The sequence below is a fragment of the Lissotriton vulgaris genome, chromosome 2_1 (assembly GCF_964263255.1).
Source record: "Lissotriton vulgaris chromosome 2_1, aLisVul1.2, whole genome shotgun sequence".
NCBI lineage: Eukaryota > Metazoa > Chordata > Amphibia > Caudata > Salamandridae > Lissotriton > Lissotriton vulgaris.
In genome coordinates this window covers 1,568,606,836-1,568,619,637 of record NC_141687.1, presented here as the reverse complement: position 1 = coordinate 1,568,619,637, position 12,802 = coordinate 1,568,606,836, and the positions used below count along the sequence as shown (strand labels likewise).

General features: G+C 49.2%; 1 protein-coding gene across 1 annotated transcript in view; it reads right to left on the bottom strand.

Moving 5' to 3' along the window:
* Positions 1-12,802, bottom strand: part of THSD7B (thrombospondin type 1 domain containing 7B) — a 1,756,834-nt gene that overhangs the window by 381,471 nt on the left and 1,362,561 nt on the right. Inside the window, exon 15 of the mRNA XM_086957451.1 lies at positions 12,121-12,254. Within this exon, the coding sequence (XP_086813577.1) occupies positions 12,121-12,254 (134 nt within the window). The remainder of the gene's footprint in view (positions 1-12,120; positions 12,255-12,802) is intronic.

Sequence of the window (12,802 nt, the reverse complement as noted above, 5' to 3'; positions counted from 1 at the left end):
CGAATGAGACACAGATTGACAAGAGCCAAACAAAAAGAGAGGAAAAAGCCACCCAAGTGCTGGGAAACAAAGAAAGAATCATAATGAACTGAAAGGCATATATAAGCCAAATGCACCAAAAAAGTTAGTGAGAGATATAGAAGAGAATGTTCTAAGTTGGCAAATAGAAATAAGTACAGCAAAAGAAAGAAACTGGAGATCAAACATGGCAAGGAAAGAGGGCAGAAGCGAGCGGATCTAATAATGAAAATATGCATAAACTCTTGTGCAGACTGAAAGAAACCTGCCCCACTGCATCAATGCACCCAGACAGTGTGACTGCAGCTTTGGGGTAAACTAGCTTCTGATGTCCATCGGACTGTGCAAAGCCATTTAATGACTAAAATTAAATCAGAGCATTGGATTGAAACAAAAACAAACACTCCATGTGAAAGAATCCCCAGACGGCCAAGTCTACAATATCCTGGAAGGCAGTAGCTCTGCCGAGCCAGTGAGCCTCTGCGGAGGCAGGGATCAGGCTCCACTGCCGCCCTGGGGCAATTACAGGCATATCTGACAAGTGACAAGGGCAGCCCTGCCCGACCAGTTCCATTAACTGGAACAACGGATCCTTTCTGTGCAAAGTCCCCAGCCACTCCCCTTTCTGTATCCGACTTCACATTTATCTTTCTTTAGCTTTATTCGATTTTAGTTTCAAATCATAAAAGCGTACAATTAAAAACAATCATGATAAAACTTACATACAAAAGCACAAAATGTCATAAAGATAAAAACATTTGTCCAAGCTGCAGGAGTTCCTTGGTTTCATATGAGAATTCATAGTATTCCATACTTATGGCCAATGTGCATTGTTACGGGGTGATTGAAGGCAGAAAAGCCAAAGCCACTTAATGCGCAGGTGCTTCTACCCCTCGAGTAAGGTGTCTCTGCCTTTAGTTTTAGTCGAGGGATGTATGCCATGCTTGGATAAAAATTGTGTAGGTCCCAGATGGATATAGGGCTGTCACCTTCTCGGGGATACAAAGTTTGCAGGTAGGGAACGATTAGACTACTTCTAAATTTTATTAGAACTAGGTCGCCATCAATGTCTTTTTGTAGGGGACCTAGCCAGCCCACCCTTCTAACAGACATGATTGTACCATCAAGATCTAGAGGCAGGGGCCTATTTTTAGTTAGCCAATACGTGACTTTATTTAGTAGGTCCTGTTCCCACTCAGTTTTTCCATGTTTGAGTGCAGGTACTCCCGCAAGAACACACACGAAGGGTGCAGCCTCCGGAGGTAGCTGTATATGAGTTGTATTATAAGGCTCTACTCTTGTAGCAATGTATTGTAAAGGACCAGGTTTGGAGTGGACTTTAGGGGCAGTAGGGGATGGTAGGTTAGAGACTAGAGGATAAGTTTGATTATTACTGTTTGTACCAGGTGGATTGGAACAAATTGGTGTTACAGATTTTTCAATGGGAGTTAAGATGGCCTTAATACTTTTCTCTATTCCCAGCAGCCTATCCTCCTGAATAGTAATTTTGCCAATCAGTGGAGAAATGAGTGATCTAACCAATTGTTCGATCTAGGACAAAAAATTCGAATTGAAGGAAGTTACCAGTTGATCTAATTTTTCTTCCAAATTTAGAGGGGGGTTAGTTACAATTGCTGGGGTGCTAGAACACAATTTTTGTAGTTTGGGTTTATTCCCTGTGGGATTGACCCCATCCCACTTCCTTTTACTGGATAAGAACTGGGGGAGTACTATGTTTTGTGTATTTGCGTTTTTGGGTAATGGGGGGTGTTCCAGTGGGCTGACGATTGGAGTTGATATACTGGTTCGTTTGGCGGGGCAAGGCGGGGGACTTTTGATTTCATTTCTAACTACCACAGTGGCATACCTAGTTTTGCAAAGGGAATTTAACTTGTGCAGCAGCGAGAGGTTTTGCGCTACACCATTCGTTGGGTCGGGAGATTGGTTGGTGGATATGCTATCTGTAATCTTGCAAGGTTCATTCGTATTAGCGGTGGGCGGAGATGACCTACAACGATCTTGTGACCCAGAATGTAAGCCTCTCTGGCTGAGAGGTTTATTGGCGACCCCCTTGCAAGTCATCATGGAGTGTGCTAATGTTAGAGTATAGCAAGGCCACAAGACAATCTGGGGATATTTGGGAATTTTCGACTAATGTCTAGTTGGGTAATCCCTTGCCAGTATGTCGGGAGGGGTCAAAAAAGTCGTTACCTTAGCGATGTGATGAAGTCAAGGGGGGTGGCCCGTCCCGTCCTCCTCTGGCTCTGAGGGCCACAGAGGGCCCGACCTTTGTCAGGGCTTAGCCCGGCGTCCCGCGAGGGAGGGCTGTCAAAAGTTTTATGCGCCTCCTGGCGCTACAATTCGGTCACGTGGTTCCCTGGGCTGCTGGGGATTGTAGTTCCCTGACCTGCACTCCACGCGGCGGCCAGCGCTTCCCCAGATGGAAGTGGGAGCGGGCAGCGGGAGGCAGGCAGGCTGCAACCCCAGCAAGTCGAAAAAGTCAGCAGTCCTTCACCCGGGCTCCCCAGCGGCAACAGGCAAGTCCCAAGGCGCTCCACATTGTCAGCATGAAGTTAGAGAGAAAGAATTAAGGTGCCATGGGGTAGGAGAAACCCGCCTTAGAGCAGAAGAAAAAGGACAGAAAAAAAAGAACAGAGCTACCAAGTGTATTCCGGAGAGGGCAAGGCAAATAAAAGAAAAGAAAGAACAAACGAATGAAGAAACAGAATTCCATGGAGAACAGGAGATTAAAGAAGCATTTCCTGTGCAATAGGTCTCCAATTTACGTGGGACCTATTGCATTGCAAATGGTTGGTAACCTGGCATCACAGACAACCGGGGGGTGGATCGGAGAGGAGAAGGCATGGACAAAGCTGCATGACGCTACATGTGCATGAAGGAAATAGTACATGCGTCATGTAACAACCTAGGCCCGGTCGCCCCCACGCTCCTCCTGCTTCCTGCTCACCGCCGCTCCTGTTTTGCCGCTGCCTCTCTTCTATTCCCTGCAGGCGACCCAGCCGCTGCTGAGCCGCCCGCCAGCCCGCACCCGATTTTCCCGCCGCTGCCTCCCTGCGGCCCCACCAGCCGCTTGGCTCACACGCTCCCGCCACCTAGCTGACCCTCCCTCCCGGCTCCTTTCTTAAGGGGACCCTGCCTCCATCTCGGGAGTGACCACTGTGCCTTCCTTGGCCCGGTCGCCCCCACGCTCCTCCTGCTTCCTGCTCACCGCCGCTCCTGTTTTGCCGCTGCCTCTCTTCTATTCCCTGCAGGCGACCCAGCCGCCACTGAGCCGCCCGCCAGCCCGCACCCGATTTTCCCGCCCCTGCCTCCCTGCGGCCCCGCCCCCCGCCAGCCGATTGGCTCACCCGCTCCCGCCACCCAGCGGACCCTCCCTCCCGGCTCCCTTCTTAAGGGGACCCTGCCTCCATCTCGGGAGCGACCACTGTGACTTCCTAGGCCCGGTCGCCCCCACGCTCCTCCTGCTTCCTGCTCACCGCCGCTCCTGTTTTGCCGCTGCCTCTCTTCTATTCCCTGCAGGCGACCCAGCCGCCGCTGAGCCGCCCGCCAGCCCGCACCTGATTTTTCCGCCGCTGCCTCCCTGCGGCCCCGCCCCCCGCCAGCCGATTGGCTCACACGCTCCCGCCACCCAGCGGACTCTCCCTCCCGGCTCCCTTCTTAAGGGGACCCTGCCTCCATCTCGGGAGCGACCACTGTGCCTTCCTAGGCCCGGTCGCCCCCACGCTCCCCCTGCTTCCTGCTCACCACCACTCCTGTTTTGCCGCTGCCTCTCTTCTATTCCCTGCAGGCGACCCAGCCGCCGCTGAGCCGCCCGCCAGCCCGCACCCTATTTTCCCACCGCTGCCTCCCTGTGGCCCCGCCCCCCGCCAGCCGATTGGCTCACACGCTCCCGCCACCCAGCAGACCCTCCCTCCCGGCTCCCTTCTTATGACGCCCCCACGCACGCGCAGCGTTGATGCGCAGCGGGCGCGCCGATTGTCTGCCAAAGGCGTGCCAAAGGCAAGCCCGTCTGCCCCCGTCCGCGCCAGGACCGCGACCAGCACCAGAACCCCTGGCCCCCGCAGAGGTCAACCCAGCCGCTGAACTTACGACGCCGCCACACTCAACGCACTCAACACCGGCCGAACCCGCGGATGCTACCGAGCCACCCCCCGTCGCTCCCACGGACCCTTCTGCTGCCGTTCCTGCCACTTCTCCTGCATCAAGACCTGTACCGCACCCGCCATGCCAAGCACCAGCAGCACCCACCTGAAGTGCATCCTGCTCATCACCCGCTCCGTCCACAGGCACGCCGTGGAACTCTGAAACCTCCTCGACACCACATCTCCAGACGTCGCCTTCCTCGCCGAAACCTGGATGAATGCCTCCTCAGCGCCCGACATCGCCATCGCCATCCCAGACGGATACAAGATCACCCGAAGGAACCGCGTCAACCAGACAGGAGGAAGCATCGCCATCATCCACAAGAGCACCATCCGCATCACAACCAACTCCGAAGACACCCTCACAGCCGCTGAACACCTTCACTTCCAGATACACACCGACCCCAAGACCTTACTCAGAGGCACCCTCATCTACAGACCCCCGGGACCTCGCACACAATTCAGCGAAGACCTCTCAGACCTCATCAGCCCACACGCCCTCCCCTCTGCCGACTACATCCTCCTAGGGGACCTCAACTTCTACCTGGAGAACAACAACGACAACAACACCACCACCCTACTGGACAACCTCGCCAACCTCGAACTCAAGCAACTGGTGACCACCCCCACCCACTACGCCGGACACACGCTTGACCACGTCTTCTCCTCCAGCACGGACATCTCCTTCAGCCATTCCACCGGCCTCCACTGGACAGACCACAGCTGCGTCCACTACAGCTTCAAGAGGACCACGACCCACCACCACCCACAACAGGTTCCCCGCAAGAGTTGGAACAAGATCACCTCCGACCAGCTCTCCACATCCCTGAAACTGAACCCTCCCGCCAGCTCAACGGACCCCAACCAGGCAGCCAACAACCTCGCACAGTGGATCACCAACTGCACCGACGACCTCGCACCTCTGAAAAACCATCCCAGAAGACCCGGCAGCAAGAAGGCTTCCTGGTTCAACGATTATCTCATGAACTCCAAGAAGAACTGCTGCACCCTCGAGAAAGCCTGGCGCAAAGACCCGCCTACAGACAACATGACCGCCCTCAAGCACGCCACCCGCAAACACCACCAGCTGATCCACACCACCAAGAAGACAGCATTCAAGGAACGACTAGACAACAACGCACACAACAGCAAGGAACTCTTCAGCATCGTCAAAGAGCTCTCCAACCCGAGCGCCGGAACCAACAACATCACCCCCTCGCAGGAACTCTGCGACTTGCTCGCCCCGTTCTTCCACAACAAGATCGCCGACATACACAACAGCTTCGGCACACAGCCCACGCACCCAACCACCGAACTGACGCCCACCACCACCACCCTCCGCACCTGGACCCCGGTCAGCACTGAAGACATCATCCACACGATGAGCACCATTCACTCCGGATCACCAACCGACCCATGCCCCCATCATGTCTTCAACAAGGCCGCCTCCGTCATCGCACCCCAACCCCGAGACATCATCAACTGTTCCTTCAACACCGCCACCTTCCCGGTGAGCTGGAAGCATGCCGAACTCAGCGCCCTCCGGAAGAAGCCATCAGCAGACCCCACCAACCTCAAGAACTACTGCCCCATCTCCCTCCTCCCGTTTCCTGCTAAAGTCATCGAGAAGACCGTCAACAGACAGCTTGCCGCCTTCCTCGAGACGAACGGATCCCTCGATTCCTCGCAGACCGGATTTGGAGCCAACCACAGCACCGAGACCGCCCTCATCGCAGCCACTGATGACATCCGTTCCTTGCTCGACAACGGGGAAACAGCTGCCCTCATCCTCCTGGACCTCTCCACAGCGTTCGACACTGTCTACCATCGCACCCTAGTACAACGCTTCAGCAACGTCGGAATCCAAGAGAAGGCTCTTTAGTGGATCATCTCTTTCCTCGCCGGAAGAACCCAGAGAGTCCGCCTCCTCCCGTTCAGATCCGAGGCCACCGAAGTCATCTGCGGCGTACCACAAGGATCATCGCTCAGCCCCACCCTCTTCAACGTCTACATGAGCCCGCTCGCAGCCATCGCACGGCAACACAGCCTCAGCATCATCTCCTACGCCGACGACACCCAGCTGATCCTCTCCCTCACCAACAACCCCGCCACCACCAGAACCAACCTACACGAAGGGATGAAAGATGTAGCCGAGTGGATGAAGAACAGCCGCTTGAAACTCAACTCAGACAAGACGGAAGTCCTCATCCTGGGACCATCTTCCTTCGCCTCGGACGACTCCTGATGGCCCCCTGCCTTGGGCAGCGCACCCAAACCGACGGACCACGCACGCAACCTGGGCTTCATCCTGGACGCCTCCCTCTCGATGACCAGACAAGTCAACGCCGTCTCATCATCTTGTTTCAACATCCTACGCATTCTCCGAAAGATCTTCAGTTGGATCCCCACTGAAACCAGGAAGACGGTAACACAGGCACTCGTCACCAGCCGAATGGACTACGGAAACTCCCTCTACGCCGGAACCACCGCCAAACTTCAGAAGAGACTCCAGCGCATCCAGAACGCCTCCGCACGACTCATCCTGGACATCCCCCGTCACAGCCACATCTCCGGACACCTGAGAGGCCTGCACTGGCTCCCCGTCAACAAGAGAATCACGTTCCGTCTCCTCACCCACGCACACAAGGCCCTCCGCGACATGGGCCCCAGGTACCTCAACAACCAACTGACCTTCTACACCCCTACCCGCCAGCTTCGTTCGACCAGCCACGCCCTCGCCACCGTTCCACGCATCCGAAGAGCCACCATGGGAGGAAGATCCTTCTCCTACCTGGCAGCCAAGACATGGAACTCTCTCCCCATCCACCTCCGTCAGACCCAGGACCACCTCTCCTTCAGGAAGCAACTCAAGACCTGGCTGTTCGAGCGGTAGCAGACCCCCCTCCCCCAAGCGCCTTGAGACCCTCCGGGTGAGTAGCGCGCTATATAAATTTCTTGATTGATTGATTGATTGATTGGATTAAGGGGGCCAGTAGCCATGGGAGGATACAAGTGATGATATGGATGTACTAAGGCGGGACTAACAAGCCTCATATTGAATCAGAAGCCAGCACTTACAAAGGACAAACACACAAGCCAATGAAAAATAAGGGCGTTAGTGGGCGAAGCTTCTCTCTGTACTCAACTACCACAGCTCGTCGCAGAGCAGCGCTTGCAAGCTTGCTCACGCTCAACCTAAAAAACGGGGCTATCCTGTATTCCTCAGTACCTGATTTTCATGAACAGTGTGTAAATCAAGAAGTTCTTATGAAAAATATTTTAGCACATATATGATTGATTCAAAGAGGGGAGGACTCCCCATCTCTAAATTGTTTGCATTGAATATAAACAAGCAATGCTTCCAAAATGTGTTATATGGTGAAACATTTATAGCTTTATAGTTTCGACCCCTAAATGTATAACTTTAGAACCAGTCAGTGTTGCTTTGCAGCAAATTTCCCCTCATTTCTGTAGGATAGTATCTGGTAGTGACTTACGAAACTTGAGGCCCCCCACAATGTACATTACCACTTTGGTGTGGGGTCCCCCTGGAGCTCGAGGCCTCTCTGCACCATGGGGGCTGCTTGGGCTTTTGTTAAGCCAGGGTTCCCCTGGGTGCATTTCAGGGATCTAAGTAACCCTGGGCAAAGTACTACACTATGCTACTTCGCACTACGAGAATTGCATGTACCACAGTGCAAACACGCATAGTGTCGCAGTCATTTTTTGATTGCTTGCGGTCCTCAACGTCAAGTTGACGACCGTGAGTGAGGAAAATGACATCCCGGCGAGACTTTTCCCTTGTTCACAATCAGCAACATCAAGTTGCCGATCGCGAGCATGGAAAATAAACCTCCCGGTGAGATTCTCAACGCGGGGAGATCAGGTTTCTCCTTGCGAGTGGTCGTGTATGCTTGAGAAATCTCACTGCACATCAGGGACCTTTGAATTTTGCTTTGCAGCAATAAACCCCCAGTTTGATATTTTTGTAGTTGAAAAGCAAGAGAGAATGTAAAGAATGATGTTTCAGCATAGTGGCCCTCCAACCTTTAAAAAGTAAAGAAAGTGCACCCAGAGATCTCAAATTGACAATTTTCGCTACGTCTGTGATGTTGAAGCTACTACTTCTACTAAACTGGAAGAAGGTACTACCCACTATAACCTATATAACTCTATGCTTTTCCTTCAATACCAGCCGCGTCCGGTAGTAGGTGTACCTGCAGGGCGGTGACGTGGGGAGGGGGAGGGGCAATAAATAAAACGAATTTTGTTGTGTGCACTGCATCACCAAATGTGATGCAGTGCGCGCAACAAAATTTGTTTTATTTATTTATATGTTTACTTACCTGTTAAAGTCTGTAATCCATACAATAATACCCCCCACCCTGACCCTCCCCCTCCCCACGTCACCGCCCTGCAGGTACACCTACTACCGGCCACGGCTGTTCAATACCACAGAGAAGGGCAAGGTGGCAAGTCTACTCACGAAGGCATGATCTCAGCAGGCAAAATACTTTTCACTGGTGCTCCCTCTAGAATTATCTCTCGCCTCTTCAGCCTGAAATCAAAGAAAAGGCCTACTCCACCACAACCCTTGAAGTACACTGATGCTTTGTGTATTCTTTGGGTATTTTGACTATTTTCCGATATTTTGTTTGTGACTTTTTATCTTTTTTTACTGCATTAGCATGCATGTGGATATTATTGCTTTTGTCATTATATTTTTTAATATTACTTGGTGATAATTATCCTTTTTTCAAATGAGTTAAGTATGTAGGTACACAAGGCTCTCATTTAAAGGTTGACAGATATGTGAATTCCATCAAAAATGTCTTCAGCAATACACTATGGACTGACTCCAGAGTAAGTGGGGTTCGCAAGACCATACTATTAAAGACAATCCTGCTGAGGCCATGTCCACCCACATCTTTCAACTGTGTGACCATAATTGAAACCTTGGCATTCCTACAGAGAAAAACCATTTAAATTTCCCCAAGGTGTGATGAAACTCTCAGTATGTGGGGGGTTTAGATACTCAGTATGTCATTCCTTAAGTGATTATGTGGGGCTCCCATTGTGGACTAGGATCCGTTTCCGCAGAGAATATTAGTCAAACTCAAAGGGCCTAATTACGAGTCTGGCTGTTCGATGACCACCAGACTTGCGGGCGCGATGGTGTCGGTCCAGCCGCCGCCATACTGGTGGTCCAACCGCCATATCAGAACTTTGATGGTCAGACTGCCATTGCATTTCCTCAGACGCTAGGGACTGCTATTCCCTGGGGGTGACGCAGTGGTCTGGGACTCAGTAATATGCTGGTGGTGCTGCAAACACAACATAACATCAGCCAGTTAAGGTTCTTTGTTCTGGAGGTTGTCCCGACGAGACCTGGCGTTGATAACCGGAAAAGATTACTACAGCGTGAACTTTTTTGGATTAAATTGTTGGAGCTGTGCCGACCGAAAGGACTTAATGAACGGATTGAATATAGTTGTTTCCTTTAAAACATGCTGTTCACATTTATCTGTTTAATATGTTTTTCCTTCCTATCACCTCCTCTTTCCTAATATCTTTTTCTCCTACCATGACTATTCTTATCCTCACCTTTACCTTCATTCTCATCTTTATTTTAACATGTTCAACTTCCTTTACTGTGAACATTTCTATATTTTCGATCTTCCTTCCGAGACGTTCACTTATTCTTTTCCCCCCTTTTTTTGTTATCATTTCGTATTCATGTTTAATCTTTTCCTTACTGACTTTTTACATAAAAGCTATACTCATAATAGTTTCTTTTGTAAACCCCGTATTATCTCCTCCCATCCTCTTTTGATTTTGTATTCATTCCACCTATCCAAGATGGCCGACTCATGGTGTATATGAGTCATGTGTATCGTCGAACATCAATTTGACCTGCTTTTATTCATGATCGGTTATCATTTATTTTCTATATCTTTGTTAAGTTCATAAGGAGCCATGGTCTCTTCTCACGTTTTATTCTGTCCCAACCTTCACGCTTGTGTACTTGTGTTTACAGTCTCTTTTTTATGTCGCGTTTTACTTGGTCCGTTTTCTATGCACCCTTAGTCCGTTTTCTATAAACACACTATCTACCCACTCACCGACGCTATTCCGCCAGTATGTGTTCTTTGAGTGTGAGAATCTGAAGAGCTTGGTAAGTACCATGCCTTTGAACCTCGTTGTTTTATTTTTTATTATCTGAGTTATACGCACTAATCGGGTGTCGTCTAATGGGCATTCACACTTGTATGTCTAATAGTTTATTCTTCTGGTCTACTCAACTTCTTTGAATATTAGTTATCGCCAGCACTTGTGGTGTATCATTTGCCACTCGACTCCTTCCGTACCAGTTTGCACGACATTCTGTCACTCACGATTTTTCCCGCACCAGCTTACACGACGTTTTGGTTTCTGTGTTACCTATTGTATTTACTTTAGAGGATAATGTCCGCTTCCTGACACAGTGTTTGGTTTCCTTACAGACAAACGTTATTCCCCTGATGAAGGGACTCCCAGTCCCGAAATGCATTGGGATTTTGGCATTTTGAATCGTTTTGGTGATGAATAACACACTGAGTATTATCTGAACATTACCTGAGTCTATATGAAAAACAATATATGACCTTTGGATAAAAATATTCTGATGAACTTTTTGGTCTGTTGAACTTGATGAAATTTTGAAAAATCAGAGGCAGTCATCCTCCACAGGAGCACCACAGGATCCAGTGTGGGAATCTCCTACACTCCCCTGATATTAGCTGCTGCAGTATTGCCATGTATATTACAAGTTTCAGGAACACCAGCGGTGTTATGGAGGTCGTTCCCCCATGAAAAGGCTGGCGGTCGTGAAACAAAGGGTGCCCTAAAGGGCTCCCGGTTGCCCATTTGCATGGGGATTCATGCAAAAGGGAAGAACATTAGAACTGGAGTACATGCACCCCTGTGTGCATGTACTCCAGTTCCTGCACAGTATGGATTTTGCAGTCCATGCCGTGCAGAAACTTTTAGGAGTGTTCCTATTGCGGGGACCATTTTTAGAGGCACCATTTAGGGACTTTGAAGAAAAAGCCTGCCAGACACGAGGAAACTCGGAATCTGGTGGGGACATAGGTTTGGCGTGTGAGAGGGGGCCACCAGCGTTGCGGTCTGCTCCTGCATCCTGCAAACTCATATTTAGGCCGAAAGACAGCCCTGGATGTGGTCGCCAGGATGCGGCTGGAAGTTTGGATGCATTGCTTCCATCAGTGTTGAAGTTTGACATCTAGGACACGAAAAGTTAAAGTGTTAAACCTTGTTAACAAAGTGTTTGCAGAAAAGAATGTCTGTCAAAAGTAGACTTGTAAATAAGTGCTACATTTTTATTTTTGGAGGGTATGGATCAGAGCATTTTGATCCTAATTTGCATTTCTGCAATCATTGCCTCATCACTCAGAAAAAAAATCAACAATAACATAGGTGTATTAGGTTATCATAAATTGTAGTGAACATCGTTCAGAGCCCAGATCTAGAACCCATTATCTTCCAGGACAATGTCTCAACCAAAGAACGCATGCTTTTAATACGCATCTAATTCAAAATTAACAGAACATTGAATGGAAACAGTTGGAACTATTTTGTCCCATTTGTTGAAACTACCAGTAGAAATAATTTCCATGAAATTAGGAAATTCGTTTATTACCACAATTTAAATAAACACCCTGAAGACTTTCGCTGAGCTGAAACACTGGAATTTAGCAACAATATATCTTAGTGCCATCAACGAGGTAACTGTGCTAGCAGATGCATTTAAAACACATAAATACATATAGATTTTTCTGAATAACTGATGCTGAACCTTAAATTCCGCTGGCGTCAGAAAAATGATTGTGCAAGCCTGCAAGAAATTCATATTAAAATTGTCTCCCTTGCTTCCACTCACCTGATATTTCTGGTTTGTATTCCTTCCCCACAGTGAGGGGATTTTTCCTCGCTGCTAATTTTGCATGGAAGCCAAGGCTCTGCTGCCCATGAATACTGATTGCACTCACTATAACATGGGACTGCCTCATACACCTGCCAAGGAAATAATTAAAATAGCAATTTTAACCATTTTTTTTATCCCCACTGAAATTAATAATGACACTTTCACAAGTACATTAAAAAGCTTCACTTCGACAACATAGAAAGATGATGGTACGCAATAACATATATTTAGAAGACATTATTAAATAGTATACAATAATGTGTCATTTTCTTTATCATTGTTCGTGAGGTGTGGTGTGTTTCCAGCACTCTAACGTGTAATACTAATACATCTCCCGCTTTTTCGTGCTGAATAGAATTCCACCTCTTCCCTATTTTGTAATCTCCTTGCATTCTTTACATTACTAGGGCACATCTTTCTAGAATAGTGTCCCCTAAGAGGAAACTGACACTTCGCTGGAGATGTATAAAGAACACTGAGTTGTACACTTAATCACTCGGTAAAAGTTAAACTCGGCAAAGAACTGCAACCGTCTGCATTTCCGCGTTCGTTTTTAGTTAGAATTCTCCGAGGAAAACGGCACTGTGCATTTATAAGCGCAGCGCCATTTTGTAAATTGTCTTGAATTGGGTAAACA